At 40.9% G+C, this 24,110-nt stretch overlaps 1 protein-coding gene across 1 annotated transcript in view; it reads left to right on the forward strand.

The window, feature by feature from the left end:
- DACH2 (dachshund family transcription factor 2) overlaps positions 1-24,110 on the forward strand; it is a 409,931-nt gene that overhangs the window by 105,442 nt on the left and 280,379 nt on the right. Inside the window, 1 exon segment of the mRNA XM_044682815.1 lies at positions 15,173-15,183. Coding sequence (XP_044538750.1) covers positions 15,173-15,183 — 11 coding nt within the window.

Consider the following 24,110-nt stretch of genomic DNA (forward strand, 5'->3'; position numbering starts at 1 on the left):
TGGTTGTGCTTTTATTTATACAGGTTTCATGTGACCAAGAGAAGGTAAACTGAGCTGCTTGAAAAGCCTTGCTTACAAATCTTTTTGTGTTCTTTCTTTTCAAGTCAGACTATGATCACTAGGAAATTCAAGTCCGGAGAAGATCAAAGAAAACATGACTATTTCTTTCCATGTGTCAGCATGGTTGTGGCCATGTCTGATATTTACTTAAACACTAGGGGCACCGTCTGGGCTTGATCTACCCAACCCCTGGCCAGGGGTGAAGCTGTTCTCGAGCTCATCCCCCTCTCTGTGCAGACCCTAGGCAAGGGTTTTATTTGCTATGACAAACATTCCGTGGCCCAAACCAAATAAGCTCATGTTAATTGCATTGCCCCTCTCCTGATGCCCAGGAAGTGTCACTTCCCCATATCTCAGGACAGACTCAGGGTCTCCATGTGCAGTGCTGGAACTCTCCCTTCTGGAGCCACTGGGGAGGAAAACAGCTGATGTCAGTTGGAGCTGAGGGTATTATTGGTCTTCTCAGATAAAATCCTCTAAAATCAAACAGCCCATATGGGTCAGAGCAGTGTGTCCTGTTTTCATCTGAAGATAAAATCCAATAAAAGAAAACAGCTGACCTGAGCTGGGACAGGGCGTGCTCTGTCCACTCGGCTAATCTGTTTTTCTATTTGCTATCTATATATCTGAAGCAGCAATTAGTAAATCATTTCCAAAGGTTTTCCCTTTTTTTCCATTCAGATAACTTAGAGTTCTCAGGGAAGACGATCTTCAATTTGGAGGTCCTGTTTCCTGGGCCTGTGGACCTCAGAGGTGCCTGGAGGCATGTAGTACATTTTAGAAATAGACATTCTTTCAGGAGTCTTGAAAATACTCCTTCTAAGGTGATATCTTCCTGGAAAAATAGGATCCAGAACCAAAAGAGACTCCATTTTACAGATGAATAAAAATGGGCCTCAGAAAGCTGGAGTGGTCCAGGACAATTAGATGGCACAGCTGACATTTGACTCTAGGTCTCAACTCTAAATGTAGGGCCCCTTTCTGCAATACCATGCTAGAATTTTATTTTATTTCCCAGTAATTGGGATTCTTACACTGATAACAACTCTGAAGTCACACCATTTATAGGAAGAAAAACAATGATTTCAAGCCCCACTGCTCTTTGGATATCATTGGTGATTCAGCGGTTTTATTCTTGCCTTCCATGAGGGAAGGTTTGGTTCCTGGGCAATATGTCATTTCCTGAATGTTTCTTTTATGGGCCGGACTAGATGACTTCTGAAACTCCCTCCAATTCTGAATATCTAGGAATAACACTTTGAATGGAATAATGGGAAAAATCCTGGCTATTGACCCCTCTCGTAACAGGTCAGTCCCAGATGGATTCCAGGATACCTTACGGAAAAGTTTCAACTCAAGAAGCGCCAACTAGAGAAAATTTCCCAAGAGTTTTTTGAGCAAGAAGGGGATCTTGAACACCCTTCTTATGTCCATCGGGTATTGTTCTCTTTCCTTAAGCGGCTTGCTCAGATTTAGTGCATTTCGCATTTTTTTCCAGATCGTCAAATAAGCATTAGATTACTCAGGCCAAGATGGTAGGAGCAGAGGCAGAGAGATTGGTTCCTCTCCCTTTATTCCTCCCTACCTTTCTCATGCCCATCTCCTTCTCAGTTCTTACTCTTGCACTGCCAGTTCCACGTACCATTTTTGAGTTCCAGGCTCATTAGATGTGGGAGGTTGGTTCTTTTCTATTTAGATCCCTGGAATCCATTCAGCCTGATTTGTGAAGTTCACAAGTTGATTATTGCCCTTCTTTCCTTGTCCTCACTGTCTTCAACCAGACAATGCAAACAATGATACAGTAGAATTCATTTTCTCATTATTGATTTCACGCGCCAGCTGCCAGCTGTTTTAGCCTGTTCGTTTATATAACCCTCTGGGCAACTTTTTAAAAGTACTTTTCTTTGACCATCTGCTAAATGTGATTGCTTTAATAATTAAAGACTCACCATCCCCTTTCAAATAAAGCTGAAATGTGACCATTGCCTTTGAGAAGTCAGCATTTGGGGCTCAAACAGCCATGCGTTCTTCTTCAGGGAGGCTGCAGCAGCCCAATACTGCCTCACAAGATTTAGGAAGAAGAGATGAAGTTCATTGAAAGCTATGCCTTGAACTCTTGGCCCCCTTTCTTTTCTTTCCCCTCAGCTTTTGATTACAAAGCCTTTAAAACTGCACATTCTTCCAAAGATGTTAGTCAAATGGAAAGGAAGATGTTTCCAGACTGAGCTGTCCCTGTAATGGCGACTATTACAGCCAAGGTTTATGGGTCTGCACCCCACCATCTGTCTCTCTTTGGTGGGGATTTTCTGGCCTTGTAGGCTAAATCTGCTCTTGGAATCTTGCTATGTTGCTGTAATGGACATACTTAGCCATTTAAGTGTGCAGAGACCTTATTCATTATGGATTTTTTTCCTAAAGCACGGTGACCCCACACTTTGTGCAGCTGCTTGCAGCTAAGTCCAATTTTTGTCCTTTTTTTACCCCTTAAATATTAGGAGTGCATCTTAACAGGTGTTAAAGAGCTGACGATCATTATTATGATTAGCATTACTAGTGTAGCCTTTAAGCAGGACAGGTACGATGGATGAAACCTTAGCTCGAGCTACGTTTGAATTCTGATTAGATGAGAGATTTTCCCTGATTTTTGCATGTTTAAGAAAGTAGATGTTGAAGCCTTTTGTTGAGCTATCTCCCAGGTTATTCTTTGTTTCCAGAATACCTTGGAACTGTCCTGTAAGATGACCGTCTTGTCAGGGAATTAATTTTTTATGCCTCTTCAACCAGGGAAACCTTTAAAGAATACATTGGCCTGAGATCAGTGCCTTTGATGTTCTGACCCAAAGCTTTCCTAGAGACCAACCTTTTCTTGCCCACTGTTTAGGGCTATTGGATTTGTTTGGGGACGGGGAAGGGAGGTTGATGCTAAGGAATAGAGAAAATTTTTAAGCCTATTTTAGATTTGCGAGGTGGTAATGACATTTCCTCTGTATGAAACCTAATAAAATGGTTTTCCTCAAGATGAAAGAGGAAATAGTCTTGTGTTTTCTTATTAAGATGAAAGATAACTTGTGTTTGCTTTTGTGAAATGGAGATTGTTGTGTTTGTTTTTTTTAAAGGATTCTCATCTTTAAGATTCTTGTCCTTATAAACACAACTTTTCTCCCAACAGCTGTGAGCTCTGGTCCCTGCTAAGGCTTAAAGTGGTTAGGAGCAAACTGGGTTTTCTGAGTTATCTAGTTATATATCCTTAAAAATTAAATTGATCTTAATGAATACTCACACTCAGAGTTTCAGTTAAAGCATAACATTGGATGGGAGAGCCAGGTCTTTCATTATTCCTCATTGGTTTCCAGTGAATATTTTTGTGTGTATAGCCTACCCCCTGTTAACCAATCATTTCTAGATCACACATATATGGCCTAGCATGGTTTACAAAGCACTTTGCTTAAATCAGTGCTGAGAAATCAGGTTTTTCTGTATATGGTAGATCAGATTTCTTAATGGTGTGGATATCATACCGTCCCTCATCTTTCATCCTATGTGATTTTGTCCTTGCCTTCCCTTAGATACTCCATGGGACAGGGGTCGGCAACGTATGGCTCTTTCTGCAGGAGCCATAAAGTCCATTTTTTTTCAGGCGCCGTTACAGGAGTGCACTGTGAGCACTGTACGGCTCTCACGAAATGACATTTTAAAAAATGTGGCCGGGGGGAGGGGGGGGGCAGCTGGGTAGCTCAGTGGATTGAGAGCCAGGCCTAGAGACGGGAGGTCCTGGGTTCAAATCAGGTCTCAGACACTTCCCAGCTGGGTGACCCTGGGCAAGTCACTTGACCCCCATTGCCCACCCTTACCACTCTTCCACCTATAAGTCAATACACAGAAGTTACGGGTTTAAAATTTTAAAAAAATGTGGCGTTTATGGCTCTCACGGCCAAAAAGGTTGCCGACCCCTGCCATGGGAGATCTACACAGTGTGGTAGAGGCCTTCCTCGAAGAGTTTCACTATTCTGTAGGCATCAAGACAATGCTTGCCCATCTCACATTTTCCTAGAGGATTTTGCCTCCCCATCAAGGCCTACCTTGCCTCATCCATACCTATGTGCAGGCATTCTCTCCCCTCCCCCAGGCTATTTACCCCCAAGTAGAAAATATGCTCCCTGGGGCAGGAATGGTTCCATCCTTGCTTTTGTATCCCTGGTGCCCACCATTGTGCCTTGTCCACAATGAACTCTCAGTAAATGCCCCTCATGTTGAATTGAAATGAAGAGTTCACTAAAAGACAACATCTAAACATGTCTTGACCTTGGACCTTGCTATGGCAGTGTTGTCTTGTAGGATTAGCCCAAAGGTCAGTGTTCCTAATCCTGGAGTGCAGTTCCATTATGAGGCATTCTTCACATATTTCTATAAAGTAGCATGCACTACTGCCACTTTTTGGCAAGCATTTTAAATAGTTACATTTCCAGAGCTCCGAGAGAAAGATGTTAGGATTACATCGAGATACATCCTGTTTCTAGTCTCATTCACTTACAGTTTCCTGGGCGAAGTCCAATCACTTAAACAGAGATCTGACTGAATTAAGTGATTTATTTAACAAAATCCAAATAGGGCTCCTGTATTGGGTCCTTTTTCCTCTCTTGATTACTAATTGCACCTTTTTCCTTTATGCTTTTTACATCACCTTCTCTTCCTAAGAAGCTTGATCTCAGAAAAATCAGACGAGTCAAACAAGTGGACACATTGACTGTATCTGATAATACATGCCTCAAGAATCCATGGTTGGCCAACTCTCTATGAACTGGAGGAAGAGAAAGAGATGTGTTTCATTTGCATTCCTCTTGGATTCAGTTTGGTCTTTGCATGGATCCAAATTTGGATCTCAGTGATTGTGGTTTTCCTTTTACAGTGTTGTGGTTGTTATGTCAATGATTCAGTCAACAAGCATTCGTTAAGCAGTTATTTTGTACCAGGCATTGTGCTAAGTGTTAAGGGGTATGAAGAAAGGCAAGACCATGGTCTCTGCCCTCAAGGACTTCAAAATCTAATAGGGGATGCAAGTGTACCTATATAATCTATATATGGTACATTGGAGAGAGAATACTGTTCTCTTGTTTTCTGCTTTCTTTGCTTTGCCCAGGTCCATGGAAGTCTTCCTAAGTTTCCCTGACTCTTCCCTCATATCTGTGATTTGTTAAAAAACCCTTTCTTTCTGTCCTAGTAAGTCCTCTAAGACAGAAGGGCAAGTGTTAGACAATTGAGGTTAAGTAACTTGCCCAGGGTCACACAGGTGGGAAGTATCTGAGGCCAAATTTGAATACAGATCTGACTCTAGGCCTTGCCCTTCATCTCCTGAGGCATCCAGCTGCCCCATGTTTATAATTTATTTGTCTTTTTTTTGTAAATCAATTCATTTATTTATTTAATTTAGGGCATTTCCCCATGGTTCTGTGATTTATGTTCTTCCCTCTCTTCCTCCCAACCCCATTCCCATAGTCAACGAGCAATTCCACTGGGTTTTACTTATGTTTATAATTTTTGACGATGTGATAATATTGTTTTATACTTAAGAAGCCTTGGTTTGTTCATTACTTTCCTAAGGGGGTACTTGTGTTGTGCCTGGTTTTTGTCACCAAGTTCTTTCTAGGGTCACTCCAGTGGCCTCTCTCCTTTAGTGTGGTAAGATGACGGAAGGAGCTTGGATTCATATCTCTTAAGTATTGGGGGAACATCTTGAAGGCTTTCCTACACTGGGATGGCCCACACCACTGGCAGATGAATTTGGCAATGTGGGGATGCTGAATTGGAGCTGGGGAGGGGCAGAGGGACAGAGGGGCCGATTGGAGGCAGCGAAGAGGCTAGAGTAAACAGTTGGGCTGTGAGTTGGTGGCCATGGGAGACTACCAAGGAAGAAGGATTTCAGGAGGATTTGAAAAGTGTTGCAGGGTAATTTGAGAAAACGTGTTATGGGAATTGATGCAGGCAGGAGGTTATCGAGAAGACTTCCCAAAGGTTCTAACTTCTGGGGCAAGGACTGTTTCATTTTTGTCTCTATGTCCCCAGGCTCTAACACAGTGCTTTGATAAATGGAATGGAATGGAATGTTGATTGTGATCCTGAATCTGAGGACTTTTATCAATCTTTCTATCTAAAATAGAAAGGCCAGTACATTGCTAGATCCCTGTTGGTATTACTCCCATCAACCGGACTACGCTTAGTTCCGACTTGCTTCTTTTGGCCCAGATCTGTGATTTCATCACTATAGGGAACCCCTCCCCCAGAGAAATATCCTCCCCCAGCAGTATTTCAGATCAGTAACTGCCGAGCAAACTCTAGTGTTGTCCAATTGCCTGAGATGTGAAAAGGGTTAGTGACTTGCCCCTGGCCACATAGTCTAGTATGTATCCCTTGTGGGACCTGAACCCTCTGGCTCCAAGGCTGACCTCTTAACCTACTATACCATGTGGACTCTCACGTTGTGGCTTATAATGAGATGGAGAAAATAATATATGGCTGTGTGGATGGTAGTCCACAGTCTGTGCTGATTTTCGTTTTGCTCTTGCCCACGAACCATATGACTTTCTTGTCCTTATTTTTTATTGGTATCTTTTGTTTTATATCACCTTTATTTCCAAATGTATCCCTTTTTACACTCCTCCAGCCCCCTTTCAGGAGCCACTCCCTTTCATAAAGAATGAAAACAAAGGGGTGGGGAGAAGTTCGGTAAAATTAAAGAACATGTCAGCCGAACCTTACAGTATATGCAGTGTTCCACATCCATAGTCCCCGCCTGAAGGGGGGAAGGTACATTTTCTTCTCTTTTATTACAAGGATGGTTTTATCGTGAAAAGAGATGCAGAGCCTGCTTTCAAGCCTCTTTCAGCCATAGACTTAGACCTAGAAGAGACCATAGTTATCTAGATACCCCCTTCAGTTTGTAGACAAGGAAACTGAGACCTAAAGAGTGAAGTCACACTTAATTCCCACAGTTAGTAAATGATAGTCAGGATTTGAACTCAGGTCCAGACTCTCTAAATCCAGAACCTTCAAATCCAGAACTCTTTCCCTTGTACTGTGCTGTGACCCCATTTAGAAGATATTTTTATGAAATTCTTTTCAAGTCTGGTTTTCTTTGCCAATCATCAAGTAGTAAGTGCTGGTCGTATATTGTAAATTGTATATTTCTAAGGCTCCAATGCCTTTTGGGACTTTTCACTTCCTTTTGTCATGGCAGATTTCCAGTAGCTATAGCAAAATGATAGTCCTAACCAATCAGTTGTGATTTGCTCTTTGTGAAATGGTCCCAAGGCTATTAATGTTGGTTTGATCCAGTGCCACCACTGCCTTGCACAAGGCCTTTTTGTCTAGGACTACCTGCCCACAGATCCAGGCAATCTTCCTTTGGGCCTTGATCTTCTATAATGCCCAGTCTTTAAGCCCCCGCAAACCTTAGGTGACAGACATTGGATCAGAGACCCCTGGGACCAAAACATGAAACAACTTGGGCATCAAGATGAGCACTTTCTATGTCAGTGCTTTTCTGTGAGCATTTCTTAACACCAGCTTTGGCTATATAGCACTCTGCCAGATTTAACAGATATGGGAGTCTGGGTACAGAGGGAAAATTGTAAAAATGAATTTTAAAAGATTATAAAACAGGGGCAGCTGGATAGCTCAGTGGATTGAGAGTCAGGCCTAGAGACTAGGAGGTCCTGGGTTCAAATCCGGCCTCAGACACTTCCCAGCTGTGTGACCTTGGGCAAGTCACTTAACCCCCATTGCCCACCCTTTCCACTTTTCCACCTATAAGCCAATACACAGAAGCTAAGGTTTAAAAAAATAAATTCTTAAAAAAAGATTATAAAACAAAATACAAAATACTGGAGAGTCTTAGGAAATGCCGCATTATTAGGGATGAAGGTATCATCTCAAAGTTATATAGTTTCCAAAACATCTTGAATACTCCCATAATAGGGAGGTGAAGCCCTTCTCTGGCCACTGAGTGATGTGGCAGCCCCAAAAGCTAATGCCAAATACAGGCAGCCTCATATAGTAGAAATGGGTGCTTCTTTGTGGATGGGCAAAAGCTGGAACCTAATTTCTCTGGGCCTTATCTGTGACTTACCTTTCTACAGAGGAAATGACTTAACAATAAAAATCATTTTACTTTAGAACTCAGCCAATGCAATTTACCAAAGAAATATGGTTTCTAGGGGACTTCGATTTTTATTTTTGTGTTACCATCCAGGATGTGGATGTTTTCAGTTGTGGACACATTGGAGTGACAGTATTGGCATTGATTATTTTTTCTAGAAACCTTTGAAAAAGTTATCAATCAGGAACACATTAATGAGATAGAGCTCATAAAATCAGCAATGATCTTTGAAAAAGGAAAGAACAGCCTTCTCTTTCTTGTGATCCATCTGGCTATTTGCTGAGTTGTGGAGAAAGAAAACAACGCACCTGTTAAACTGTACCTGTCTTTTAGGTGGTGGTTGTTGTTTTTTAAAGTAACACTATCTGACTTGTAAAAATGTGTACAGTGCTGGGCTGAAGGCTCAGCATGGCTGCTTCTTGGCTCTTCAAGGTGTGGCCATTCAGGGTCCTAGCAGTACAGCGCCGGAGGCAAATGGTTTACAAGGGACTCACCAGCTGAAAAATATGCTGCACGTCCAAGATGGTGGCTCTGAGGTTCAAGATGTATTGTTCCTTCTCCATATGATGTTTTTTAAAATTTCTCTTTACAATTTAGATCTTTTTAAAAAGATGGCTCTAACTAGTGTCCTTTATGTCTTCTGATAAGCTCTAAGTGGTGAAAAAGTCATTGGTTCTTCCAACATGTCTGATCCTGGCTGGATAAGATGAAGCCTTATCATCGATGTAGTTAATGCTTTACATCTCTCTTCAGTAATTAAGTAGCGAATTCAGAATTGTTATTTGTAATCTCTGAAGATACAGAATGTTTAATAGATGCTCCTATGACTCCATGATGGATTTTTGTACAAATGGATACAAGCATAAACGCATATGGCTGTTTAGAGTTTATATGTGTGATAAAGTGCTTTATCTTTGTAAAATATTTTAATCTAGATGTGTACTAGATGGACGAAGGAAACTTATTATTTCTAAAGTATGTTATAAAGGAATTATTTATGGAGCATTTAAAAATGTAGAGATTTTTTAACTGGAAAAATAATAAAATTAGCCTCCTCAGTAATTGTCTTGGTGGTCGAAATCCTAATAATTATAGAAAGAATGCTGAATATTTGATACACAGTTTCAAATTGTGCAAGAAATTATTCACTACATAACAGAAAATGAAAATTTTAAATTTAAGACTCAGAGAGGTTGTGACCTGCCCACAGTGTTACAGTTCATGTATGTAAGAGGCAAGGCAAAGAAAGAAAAACAGAAAGAGATAGGACTAGGGCCAATACCTTCTTGACTATGCAACCCATCCTCTTATCTGTGATGGCACATTGCTTCTGATTAAGTCCATTCCAAAGCTTTTGGAATCACAGCTTTGATTTGTAAGAGACCTTCTAGTCTTCTGTATTGTCTTTACAGAATGCTCTGTGGATCATAGTGGCAGAAATGAACGAAGAATTATGAGCTCCGCTGTTAGAGAGTATGTGTTTTTAGAGGTTGGGGATAGGCCTAGGGACTGGATTGTGATTTCATTAGTGTCGAGAACTCCTTGATTAGGAAATCCCATCCACCAATGCTAGTTGGCACCTTTTCTGCAAATTATAGTGCTGGATGTTGCCTAGAGCACTGTGGGGAAGTTGACCAACTTGCTGGGGTCACATTGCAGCAATGGGTCAGGCAGGATTGGAAAGCCATGATGCTTTTCTGGAAATCTTTAAGAAAAACAATTCCACCATGGCTCTGAGCGAAGCTTCAGGGTCTAAATGAATTCTGGGGCACATTTTAGGCTAAAAATAAAAATGCAAGCATTTGAAGAGATGGCAGGTGACATAGAGCAAGTTGAAAGCAAATGACAACCTAGTTTATTCCTTTGGGAGAAATATCGGGAAAAGATGAATGGAACTGGATTAGTGTAGAGCAGGGCCACTCACTGGGTGCTCTTAGAAGCCTTAGAGGGCAGAGGGATTTTCTACAAGAGATTTTTTTTCCTGGAGTCATCTGCGAGTTGCTGGAACCTATCACTGATAATACTGACTATACTCGATAAAGACAGGAGAAGGCTGCTACATGGTGGGTACATGGAGTTTTTTTTCCCCTCCAAAAGAATATGCTTAGCTTGACTCCGGTGCATTTTATTATGATGACACCTCTGTTTCAGACAATGGGACAGTGGTAGGCTAGCATCTCAGGGATGGCCACTGACAAGTGTGCAGAGAAGTGAAGCTGCCGAGCTGCCAGTTGAGCAGGGGCCCTCAAAACAGGCAGCTTCAGTTCTCTTGTTCTTTTGGCCATCCATTCATTGGAAAAGGCAGCCAAAATCTAGTCTATGAACCAGGCCAGTTTCCAGGCAAGTGGAAAATTGGCATTTGGGGAAGATTTGTTTGCCAAGGCAATCTAAATGGCATTTTTATTCACCCCCCTAAGCTTTCCATAAATTTCGATGCAACACATTGTCTGTATAGATTTGTCCTGGTTTCTCAATCATAAAATTTTCTGGAGTTCCTATACAATTTCAGGTGCTTGGTTTGGGGGTGGATGCAGAAGTGGGGGTTGAAGGGAAGTAGATTTCCTAAAATCCTTTTGAGGGAATAAGAATTAACCCTTGTCTTTAGGCCCTCCCTCTTGCTGGCATTGTGAATAGAGCTCTAGTCTGAGCTTCCAGGCTGACGTGAATGCGACTTTTATTCAGGATTTTTTTTTTCTTTAATAAGTCTGTTCCTCAAAATTAATTCTGGTTTTTTTTTTCAGTAGTGGTCTAATGATTTTTACTGTGCATTGAGATGCTCTCCTCTTCTTCCCCTCTGCCCCTCCCAACTGCTCAAGATACACATATTTACAAGAAAATGGTCAGAAACAGGATTTTTGATTCTTCCAAGCAGTATTCGCATTAGCAAGTATTCAGGCTTATGCTGCCCCTTCTTATGCTGCCATATCAAAAGACGAGAGATGTTGGCATCATCAAGTACAGTAGTTTGGCTTTAATCTCATGGAAGGATTCAGATAATCTGAATTCAAGGCCAACTCTGCTGCCTCTACTTGTGTGATCTTCAGTAAGCCACTCTTACTTGCCATGGTCTCAGTTTCCTCAACTAGGAAACAAGGGAGTTGAACTGGGTGGCCTCAGGTCTGTCCCTTCCAGCCCTAGAGCTATGATACTGCAATATCAGCCAAGCGCTTGAATTTTTGCCAAGGGTATTGGAACTGATTTGTGAACATTGCCTTTACTGAGCTGTGAGTAGCACTGATTCGTAGGGTCTGGAATAGGGCCTGGATCAGCCAGGATATGTCAGAGGTGACACTCGAACGCAAATCTTCCTGGCTCTGAAGCTGGCTTTCTGTCCATTATGCTATACTAGCTTCCTTTGGTAATAAGAGTTCATTTTAACCTCATAATAGTATGTCATTGGAAATAACAATGCATTGGCAATTTTCCCCTCGCCACCGGCCGCCCCCAACGTATTAGGAATATTAATCACAGACAGAGATCGGAAATGTAAAATAGCCAATATTTTTAAAAGTGCCTTTCTCCCCCCACCATTCCCCATGCCCCAAATCCTCCAACCCAACCCAGTTCTGAAAACTGAAAGATCTCTTCTAAAAGCCATTGTCCCTGTGGCAGGAGAGCGCACCTCCACGTGCATCCTTTCAGCAGACATAGTGCATTGAGCTCCTGAAAAGCACTACCACGTAGAGTGTGTCAAAAGAGCCATTTGATTGGAAAGGTTAGGTAATTTACAAAAGAACGTGCATACTTATAATTAGAGACCTCTTCTGTTTTAGAAACTGGAAAGAGCAGCTTGTTTATTTCTAGAAATCCTGGTTGCCTGATCAAATGGGAGAAGACTTTTCCTCGGCTGTGGAAGACTGTAATTTGCCCTTGTCGTTTTTCTATGCACTCTTTATAATGCATCCTTTCCATTTACCCTCTTCCTTGTGGGCCGCCATATTATTTTAAGTGCTCCTGCCTTATTAAAATGGAACATGAACCTTTTTTTTATTAGGAGCCTTTAAAGAAAATGATTCTTTTAAATGAAAGTCATGGCTTTGAGCACCTTTGAGCTTTCTATTTTTCTTTATAAATGCTCTACAATTTGTGCAGATTGCATGTGTGTGAAGAACTTGGGGTTTCTGGCTGTTTTGTGTGACATTGCTATTGATTTTTCTTTCATCTTTGTTTGCAGCAAATTGTAATGGGTGGTGAGTGTGAGGTAATAAAGACATATTATATGTGAGCTGGGCAAAATGCATTGTTTCCTGCCCCAAATGTACCATCAGAAAAAAACTGGGTGGCCTTTTATTGACGGGAATTTTAGGGGAATGAAGCATTCGCAGATCCAGAGAAGCTCTTTGATATGGGGATCACTCTGAGACCAAGAGGCTCACGATTATGCTTTGCGAAAGAGTAAGGATCTCGTATAAGATCACTAAAAGAGTAAGGCCTAGTTTCCTTGTGGGAAGGCAAACCATGTTGTGAAATCCATTGATTGCCAGTGTGGGGACTGTTAGGCTTTGCATAGTGTCTGTGTTGTAAGAGGGCAATGTCAAGGAGTTCTACATAAGAAATTTATTTTTGAGGAGTCTGAGACATGATGTGATCAGTGGACTGCATTAGAAATTCATGCAGTTTTTTAAAAAGTGACTGAATTTAGTCGACCGCTTCCATGGGACGACCCTTCATAATACTTCAAAGCAGCTCTCCTTCCCTCTTCCCCCTCTACCCCAAGTTTCTCTTTTACAAGTTTAAAACATCTTCAGATCCTTTAAAGGACACCCAAAATGGCATGAATTAGAGGCCTTCCTCTGGCAAGTTCTCTAGCTTATCAGTGCCCTTCCTATAATGTGACACCCAGAACTGAGCACTCTTCCTGGTGCAATCTGACATGGGTACTAGGCCAGGAAGTCAAGATGCCTGAGTTGATATTCCTTACGGCAATTCTAGCCATCCTATCACTTTTGGTAAATCACTGTAGCTCTGAGGGAGCCCTTAGCTCAGTCCCTGGCACACGGGATACACGTCTTGGTTGACAGAGCTTCAATTTGTCACTTCTGTTATATAAACGTTTCCATTCCATCCAGCAGATCCATCTGGAAACACCGAAGAGAGACCCAAAGAGCAGAGATTTGTCATTTTCGATATTACCATGTGAGAAGTGAGCTAAAAGACCTCACGCATCCCCAAAAGTTTCCCCAGAAATTGACCTAGACACTATCAAGTTTTAGTTTTTAGGGACATATCATGGAACAGATAGCATTGATATATAGCCATGATAGGAGGGCGTTCTGATATATTATTTCACAGGACGGAATCGTGGGAGAGAACACCAGATAGTGTTTGAGTCTATTTGGCAAACATGTAAAGAATATACAAAAAGAACAATGCCCATTGTTCTTAAAATGGACAAGACACCCTTCACTCGTTAATAAATCCTTTTAGCGTGATTTCACCGTCCTGTAAAAGCTTTTCATTTTCCTTATGGCAACTCTTGCTTGAGCTGTGTATGTCCATCATTCATTCAGCATTTATTAAACCCTTTCTGTATGGAGGGCACTGTGCTAGTACCAGGGAAGAGATCCAATTTAGACAAACAGACTCGGTCCTCATGGAGCTTGTATTCCCTGTGCGACAGCCCATGATTTGCTTAACTGCTTCTGCCCAAAGGAGGCATTCTCTCTAGCCAAGGTAGGATTCCTTTGTGGCAGGAAGCTTGGTCTCCAGATGCAGCCCTTCTCACTGCGTGAGCAGAGCGAATTTGGAGCCCAGTCCTTTTGAAGAAGGGCTCTTAAGTGATTTTTGTGGTGACCTGCCCCCAGTCCATGTTTCTTCTATAAAGGCTCTAGTTTTTCCACTGAATATTCCTTAGTCTTCATTTCACACAGGAAATAGGTAGAGCTTTCTTCTTTGTGTATGAGAGAGCTGGATAAATTGGAAAGGACAGGAAATCCAAATGTCTGTTTGAATTAGTTTCTCTTCAATTGATATTTAAACTTCCTTTAGAATAACCTGTACTGTGATAAAGATAGAGTTGACATTATATATACATATATGCAGTCACACACACAGATATATTAAGAGAGTTTATATTTTCCAATTAAATATACCTCAACCTTTGCTCTTTTAAAGGTTACCAGATTTCAGGATTATAGCTAGTCTTCATAGCTCAGACCTTGTAGTCCTAAGGTCAATCTAATTTTCCTTTCCAAATGGTACTTAAAAAAAATGCAACCAGAATAGAAAGTAATATTCTCAGTGGGGTTAGAGGAGTAGATAACCTCATCCTATCATCCATAGATTATTATATTTTTTGCTCTTTGTTATGAGCGTGCCTTTTCTGAGACGGTAAAAAATATAACCGGCTTTGTCAAGAAGGTTACCATGATGACCATATCCCCTCGAGGCAATTTGTTTCCTGTAAGAATCCCTGACAATAAGAATTTCTTTCAGTGGCTTGCTTAACATGCCTGGGATGTCACTTGGAGTTGACTAGTACTACAAGCCGCCTCTTGATAAGTAGTCACCCATAGGAGGATAAGATCTCACTCCCGCATTTCTGAGAGCAAGGCTCTTTAAATACATTATCCGACTCATACTCACAATGGACTTCTCAGGTGGTAAGTGCTCCGATCATCTCCATTTTACAGAAAAGGGAAGTCACGCTTACAGATGGCAAGTGACTATCCAGGTTCTCACAGCTAGTAAGTATGTGAGGCAGGATTTGAGCCTGATCTTCTAGGACTCACTCCGCTGGGCTGTTCTTAAGAACTATGTAATATCGTCTTTTCCGTTGCCTTGTCGTGTTTCCATCAAACCTTTAAAGAATGAAAGCAGAGAAACTGTTCCTTTTAACAACACGAGGACAGGGAAATGGTCGGTGGGATCGGTAAATGGAAGAACTGTGAAGAAATTAGCTTGGTTTAGGCACATTTCCTTTTTGAGGGTCTATTCTCGGAGTAGTTGGGGCTGGCCAAGAAGAAAAAAATGTAGGCGATTTTCAGTCATATGTAGAAAATTAGTCTAAATAACTACTAGAATGGGGCACCTAGGCGACAAGGCCAAAAGAGCACTGGGCCTGGAGTCGGGAGGACCTGAGTTTGAATGTGACCTCAGACACTAGCTGTGTGACGCTGGGTAAGTTGTTTAACCCTGTTTGTTTCCGTTTCCTCATTTGTCAAATGAGCTGGAGAAAGAAATGGCAAACCATCCCTTTCTCTGCCAAGAAAACCCCAAATGGGGTCGCGAAAAGTCAACATGATTGAAAAGGACTGAACCAAAACTACTAGATAACTTAGTGAAATGTGGCCTTTGTGACTATGTGAGATACTGACTCCAAAACTTGAAAAAAGCCTTCTGTGGCCACCGGTCTTGCTTTCGACCCCTCCTGGGCCCCTGATTTGGATTGTATTTAAAATGTTAGAACTCCTGTGCAAGAGTTCTCCTAATTTCTGCTGTCATTTAACAAGCATTTATTAAAGACCTGTTCTGTATACTAGGCCCTGTGCTAAACTCTGAGGCTTGTATTCGCAAGGAAAAGAACACGTTTCCTTTGTGGTTTGGCTTTTGGTCTCCTCATTCAACTGAAACTGCTCTTTTCAAAGCTTCCCAAAATCTCAGTCGCTAATCTGCTGATCTTTTAAAAATCCTAATCTTTATTGATTTAGCTGCTGCGTTTGACACTGCCCATCACTCTCCTCTCCAGAATATTCTTTCCTCTCTGTTGTGTGTTTTTTTTTTTGAGACTCTGCTCCCCTTGTTCTGCCTGTCTCTCTTCATCTTCTCAGTGTACTTGGCTTGTTCACCATCCATACCATGATTATTGCTAAAATGAGTTCTTACTGATAGCAATTCTCAAGGCAATTAAATACGAAAGCTGCTGTGGGAGCATCTGCTCTGAGCCCTCTTTTCTCTCTGTAAGATATACATGTGTATCTAGCCCTAATTTCAGACCCCAGAAGTTCTCTCAAACTCAGCACATTCAGAACAAACCCCATTTTCTTTCTCCTAAAGCTTGCCTTTCTTTTACACTTTCCCATGACTCTGTTTGGCACTACCTTCCTTCCAGTCTTCCAGATTCACCTCCTCCATATTTAGTCATATGCTAAATCTTGCTCTTTCCATCTCCACAACATCAGATCGGTATGCTCCCGTCCTCGTTCAGCTCCCGCCTCCGATCACCTCTCTCTTGGACTGTTCTAATTAGTTTCCTCTCACTCTCATTCATCCTTCACACAGCTGCGAAAATGATTTTTCCTAAAGGGTAGGTCTGACCCTGTTACCCTGTTACTTATTAAAGTCCTGTGGCTCCCTTTTATGTATAGGATCAAGTATAAACTCTTCTGGTATTTAAATCTCTTTACAACCTGTCTCCTTCCTAGTTTTCTTACACACTACACCCATCCATGTACTCTGTAGTCTAGCAATACAGACATACTCACTCTTCTTTGCACGTGATACTCCTTTTCCCCATCTCCGTACCTTTATACCCCCTTCTCCATGAAAACTTTCTTGATGCCACTAGATGCTGGCATCTTCCCCTCCCACTCAGTACGTATCTGATAGGTGCTTTTTAATGTACGGATTTTCTATGTTTTTTGCTTTTTCTTTGGATCCCTAGGCCTGAGCACTGGGCATGGCCCATGGTAAGCATTTAATAACTGCTAGTTAGTTGATTGATTGATTGAATCAGTTACAAAGGAATTAAAAAATGGCAAATCTTTCCGAACAAGCGGAAGTAAAATTTTCAGAATCAGAAAGCAAACCAATTGATTTTCAAAAATTCTGGAAATGTCCTAACAAAGTAACTTTAAAAAAGGGTTTCTTATTTGAAACCTGTGAAGTTTTCTTATTTAATTGCCTTTTGAGTAACTATCAGTAAGAACTCATTTTCGCAATAATAAAAGAAGAGCAAAAAATCGGGGCAGGCCCATATCTTGCAGAACTCATTAACTCAAAGGAGAAAAATTAGTGAGTAAGAAATAACAAAAACAATCACCCAAAAGATAATCACTGCCTACAATTTTAATTGTACATATTTTTGCATTAACAATCACCCAAAAGATAATCACTGCCTACAATTTTAATGGTACATATTTTTGCATGCTATTTATGTCTTTAAATGCCATTGATTAACTTTAGTTTGTACCCTCATTGCTTACATTTTTTTCAGTCATTTTTCCTTATGAGAAACTGTTCATTGAAGAATTTACTTCGTAGATATACACATGTATGCCTATATAATTTCCGTGGCTTCTAGTACAATATGCGGCAATTCATTAGATATGTGGGGTAACCCTGAGATTGCAAATCTTTGTGACAGAAAGATATTGGCGCATTTGACAGTAATTGGGAAGTTTGGACGGGGTTGGGGGAAAGATGAATTCTGTATTAGAAAGGTCACATTTGAGATGCCAATGAGGGCTTGGAGGGAGGAGGGTGGTGGGGGTTCATTTGTAAAGCCCTGATAATTGAACCTATGGGAGATGAGGAGATTGAGAGCCCAGGACCGAGCCTTGGGGTATACAAGTGTAGTGAAATGGATAAACAGCTCACAGAAGAGTAGGAATAGGGAGACGTGTCAAGGTAAAAACAAGAGAGAGCATTGTCGTGAAAACCCGGAGAAGACAGTTATTAGATAAGAACCATAGAATTTCAGAATCCGGAAGGCCCTTAGTGATCTTAGAGACCAACTTAGGTTTTGCAAAAAAAAAAAAATTCCTCTGGAACACAACAAATACCTGATCATTTGGCCTTTGTGTGATTGTTAGACTTGAGGAAAAAGAGGCCAAGGGAGAGGAAGTACAAAAAATGGGACTAGAACCTTGCCTCCTGCTTCCCTGACCAGTGCCTTCCCCCTCACCCCCCCCACCCAAATACCATGCTGTCTCTCCATTGTTCTCTAAACAAAGGATTCAGTAGGGTAAAATGGCATATTAAAAATATCGACTCAATGATGAGCCTTTCTGAACTGTCTGAGAGCAATTCTTAAAAAGCACATATGGGAAATACCAATGGATTAGACATAGGTTACATTTATGCCAGACTTGGTAAGGTGGAGATTTGGCAATTATCTCAGTAGTTTTGGTTACTGTTGACCCTCAAATGGAATGTTAGTGCAGACATTTCTAGTTTGCTTGTAAGACAAACTGGATAGTTGCCAAATATCCCCTTCATTTTGGTCAACAGAGGCAGAAAATTGGTCCTGTCCCATTCCTCCTTCCTGTCACCCTTCTTCCCTATACCATCAGAATCAAAGGGGGAAAAATGAGAGTTATTTCATAGAACTGTTTAGGTGTAGGCACATATATTGTTGATCGAAGATGGCCTACACAAGGAACAGCCCCTTGATAGAGAAAGTGAGAAAAATGGCATCAAAATAGTTATTTTTAAAAACCCCTCTGTAGCCTGATTATTTAAACTCTGTTTACCAAATGGAAATGGCAATTTCAGAACAAATCAGTGGATAATTTGTGTTCACTGGAGAAGCTGATGTTTACTGAGTTCAAATATGTGGAAGAATATTGTTGAAAAGAGCATTTTGGAAGTATTGATTGAGTCACTATCAGTCCTGAACTGGCTTTATGCTTTCTGAGACTTAGACTTCTGATATGCACAGACTGAAACAATTACTGATGTAGTTTGAGAAGAGCAAATCCTCCTCATTTGTGATGAGCGTAGGCTTGAAAAGGACATTTGACACTTGGAACCATAATCGTATAGCAAGATTCTTTGTTGTTCTAGGACATCTGAGAAAATCATTGAGACTGTTGAAGTTTCTCAGACAGGATCTACAAAAACTGTTTACATAAAGGATCATCTGTCGGGGCCACTTGGCCTAAACTCTGACATTCTTTAAGACACACACACACACACACACACACACACACACACCGGCCTGACACATTAAAAAAAATCAAATATGTTGTCCCATGTATACAGCTTTCTTTTCCTCTACTTTCTCTAGAATCTGATTTTAGGTGGTTACTGATTTTCCTCTGAATCAAACCTATGAACTGAAACAGAAAAGAAAAAAAAAGGCAAAAACAGATTATAACTGAGGCTATTTTTATTCCCTAGTGAGTCTTGGGGAAAACAGTTTTTGTTTAAAAAAAGGAGAAAAGTGGCCAATTTCAATGGTTTATGCATGGCAGCAGGAGACAATATCTTTTGAGACCAAATACCTGAAATATTGCTTTGGATCCATTTTGAGAATTAAACTAGAAATGAAATGTATCCTTTTATTTCTTAAAAACAAAAGATATTTTCAGGGAATTTTTCTTTTAATATTTGTATACATCCAAGACTTTTAAGGATTCTTTGAAATTAAAAAGCTTTGTATCAGCTTCTTCTGTGAATATTTGGAATATATAATGGATAAAATGATCATCTAGGCCAGGAGTCTGAAAAGAGGCCCCAACATTTGGAATGTTTCACTGGTGTGTCTCCAGTGAAAGGTCTCAAGCAGCTTCCCCCTATCCAAGCCTTCTAGGTGTTAGCTCTGGAAACTGTAGAACATTCTGTCCTCTTTCCATTGATTCACAAGTTATTGCATTACCATTTGCAGTTGGGCCAGAGAAACAGATTACAAGACTAACGGAGATGGCTCTGAGTAACCACAGTAGAAACTCTGTAAAATCTAATTTTTGTGGCTCCTAAAAAAGTACTCTAAGCTGTCCTAACAGTTGAATCTAAACATTTCCATCTCAATTCACAATCTAGAATAAATGACTTCTCTCATCGAGTGCTAATGTTCAGCAGGGATTGAAAGCAAAGAGTTTATTTCTCGTAGAAACTCTCCAACTTTGACATGACTAGCCCACGTGGGGAAATTGTCTCTAATGGCATAAACTTCCAGAGCCACAAGTTACTAAGTGGTGGCATTTTAAAGATAGTCAAAGATATCTGCTTTTAAAACCGGATCATCAATTCTTGGTACGACAGTTTGGGAAAGGCATTGATAAGCTAACCTGTGCCTCATGGAAGCAGCTAGGACAGTTAAGGATCTTAGGTTCATCCCAGAGGAAGGTTATTTGAAGGAACAGCCATGTTTAGCTTGGAGAAGAGAAGAAGGGAGGGCAAAAGAGCTGTCTTCAAATAGTTGAAGGGCTATAATCTTAAAAATGAATGAGAACTTATTCTGCTGCACCTTAGGGCAGAGCTAGGAGCAAAGAATGGAAACTGCAGAGAGGCTGATCTTGTTGGCTTGAATTAAGGACTGATTTCTGAACAATGGGAGCTAACTCAAGGGCAGGGAATAGGCTGTGTAGGGAGGTGTGGTGGGTTCTCTGTTATTGGAGGTTCTCGGGCAAAGAAAGATTGAGTGACTGCTCGAGTATGTTTTAGTAGGAATTTCTGTGTGACCTTTAATTGAACTAATTGGCCCCCAAGGTTCCATTGAACTCTGAGATTCTGGAATTCTTGTGATTAGATACAAATGGCCCAGTTTTGGCTTGCCACCCCAGTGCTACTTCCAAACTCCCATTTGCCTCCATCACTTGGTAACCTCTCCTTCTGTGAGCTCCACTCAAACAAAATTTTCTACTCCAAATCATGGTGGCTATTATATATTCTCTCCCCAGTCATTCTACCTTTTTTTTTTCAAGGAGTGTTCAGCACCTGGCTCACCATCTTCCTTGCCACCCTTTTGCCTTCCTCAAACTCTCTAGTTTCCCAATTCTTCACCCTCCTTTAATAGTTAACCTCCTTCATTCTTCATTGCCCACACTTAGGGATGGTCACATTTCATTCATAACCCTGGCCTTCCTTTATCCGAAGATAATCTTTGCTCTCCTTGTGCCCCCTCCTCCTAAACCCATCCTCCACATGTATCTAGACAACATCAGACACTTTAACTGTAGGCGTTTCCCAAGTTTCTGTCCTAGTTCCTCTTCTCTTTTCCCTCTACACTTTCTTGGTAACCTCATCAGCTCCCATGGCTTTGACTCTTCTTTCTGTGCAGACCTAGACTCTCCCTGGAACTTGAATTCAGCATTACCAATCACCCATGGAGGCATTTCAAACTGAGTTTGTTCCAATTTGAACTCATTGCCTTTCCCTTAGTCCTCCCTACTTCCGAACCTTCCTCTTTCTGGTGAAGGCATGACCATCTTTCCAACTCCCCATATTCAGAACTGTGGCATTATCCCAGAATCTTCCCTTTCCCTCACTTCACATATCTGATAAATTGCCAGATCTTGCTGTTTCTATCTTCACAACACCTTTTCTCATCTAATGGTTTTTCCCCACTCACATAGCCACCATCTTAATTTGGGGCCATATTACTTCTCATCTAGATTATTACCACAGTCTCCTAATCAGTTTCTGTCTGAAGTTTCTTCCTACTTCAGTCCATTCCCCCTACAACTGGCAAAGTAATTTTCTTTAAGCACAGATCTGTCCCCAGTGACTCCCTTTTTGACTGGAACATATGGGAGTCTTGCTTTGGTTCTATTATTCTCTGTTCAGTACTATACCCATGAAATGTGCTCTGAAACCAGACTCATGAGAAGTCCATGCCCGGAAGGCTGATTTCTTCATCTGCCCTTCTAGAAAGTTCCTCTGGCAAAATTCTCATGACCTGGTAAATTCACTAGAAAATGCAAAGACTTCCTCGTTAAGACCGTATTGAAGATTCAAGGATATATGGTTGTGATTGTCAATCACTTTTTATTTAGAATATTTAAGATAATATGTGCTTCGAATTGGTAATCTTCAGAAGCCAGGGGTGATGAGCAACGTCAAATAGTAATGAATGATCTAGTCCTTCCATTTGCTAAGAGGGAATTGTACATCCAAAGTGCAAGAGCTTAAGAAGGAAAATACAAACTAAACTTCTAATATAGTAAGTTTTTTTTTACCTCTGATGGAAGGTAGGTGATTCAATTGTATGATTATTAGAGGATTCTATAAAGAATGATTTAGGATTGAGAAATAGACAAACCCAACATTTCATGATTAAAATAAATCTGTGTCATTCTTTAAACCCATGACACAAAAAAGTCAGTGATGTGTACCTTTTGAGCCAAGTTGAATTGTATGAATAGAAGGATTGCCAAAGAACTCTGCTGGGCTCAGAACATTTCCCCCAAAGGGGTCTGGGATTAAAGAGGGATCTTGCACATGTTATTTTGATGTTTCTTTATAGACTGTGTTTGGAGGAAGACTCTATAGCAGGGGTTCTCAACCTGGGGTCTGCAAACTTGTTTTTAAAAATATTTTGATAACTGTATTTCAACATAATTGGTTTCCTTTGTAATCCTATGTATGTTATTTTATGCATTCATAAACATGATTCCAAGAAGGGGGGGGTCCATAGTCTTCACTAGATACTGCCCAGGGGAGTCAGGACACAAAAAAAAGAGGAGAAGCCCTGCTGTCGTCCTTTATAATGATCAGTCCTCACTAATGCTTTTCTACCTTAGTAATGGTTCATCAGGAGGCTGCCTAGAAGTAGCTCTAGGATTAACCCTGTGTTTTGATGGGGGAGGAGATGGACTTTGAGTTTAGTAGGTTCTTGTTTGCTGCAAAACTTCTATTATAGGACAAGTGAAACAGCACTGTCCTATCTGAATATTTCAAGATACACATCTTTTAAAAAATAGGGTTAATATTTGGGGGATCAAAAAGACATAAATACGGCTTTAAAAAGTTCCCAAGTCCTGCAAGCAGGGAATAATCTGTTGGGTTAAGAGCTGTTCAGGCTCACTGTACATAGAGGTGTGAATATATTCTGGATGAGAAAAGGTGTCATCTCCAAGGCAGGCTGGAGGAACAGAAAAGCAGAGCCAAATTTAACAGTTCTGACAGAGGCTACCAAGCCCAAGAGAAGGTGGGAAAAGGTTGGATGACACAAGCTCCAATTGTCTCACCCTTCCACTACAATCTAGGGACCCATTTTCGCATCTGTTATTTCTTTTACAGACCCATGCACAGGAGAGCATTTGATTGCTTTAAAAAATCTAGTAATGAGACAACTCAGAAAGAGACCATTGGAAAGTGGAATTAGAATCAACTGATATACCCATATTTGTAGCAGCAAGGTCCTGAGTTTATAAAACGAAATGCATCCCGATCTGATTCTTTCCCTGGTGGATAAGTAAAGACTCAAAGGGCATGAACAAGTAGTTCTCAATTGCAAACTATTAACAACCATTTGAGAGATTGTTCCAAGTCACAAAAGTTGAGAGAAAAGCAAATCAAAACAACTGGGAGCTTTCATTCAACAGTAAATTGGCAGTCGTTACAAGAGATGGCAGTAGTCAAAGTTGGAGGGGGTATGTGGTGCTGTGAAATGGCTCATGTCCCAGACTGTATGGAAAGGAATTTGGAATCTAGATAAACCAAGTCAAAAATGCCCGTGTCCTTTGCTCCTGAGATCCCATTGCTGGGCATAGACCCCAGAGAGGTCAAAGTTAGAAAGTTCCCATATGTGCCCAAATATTCAGAGTAGCCCTTTTGTGTGGTAGTAAAGAACTGGGAAATATAGCAAACATCCTTTAATTGGTGAAGGAGTGAGTAAATTGTGGCAGACGAGTAAAAGGGAATATTGCTGTGCCATAAGAATTGTCAAATTAGAATTCAGAGAAGCATTGGAAGCTTTACATGAACTGAGGCAAATTCAAGAAAGCAGAACTAGAAAAACAGGAAGCAGAAAAAAATAATCATGAAAAAAGAAAAATGAAAATCTGGGTAACTGTGAGAGTGTCTCTGTTGACAAGGTTAAGTTCCCTCAGTCTGAGTCTATTCAGTAATGGTCACTGGCACATGGTTGCATGTGCGCTGATCACTCACTTAGTAGGCCCTGTTATTAAGTTCATCATGACCAGAATGAAGGATAGCAATCTAGGTCCCTGGGCTGGGGTCAGAACTCAAGCTTTGGTTCTGAGGCCAGGTAGAGGCTGGGAACAGGAAATAA

This window comes from Gracilinanus agilis, chromosome X, assembly GCF_016433145.1.
Source record: "Gracilinanus agilis isolate LMUSP501 chromosome X, AgileGrace, whole genome shotgun sequence".
Classification (NCBI taxonomy): Eukaryota; Metazoa; Chordata; class Mammalia; order Didelphimorphia; family Didelphidae; genus Gracilinanus; species Gracilinanus agilis.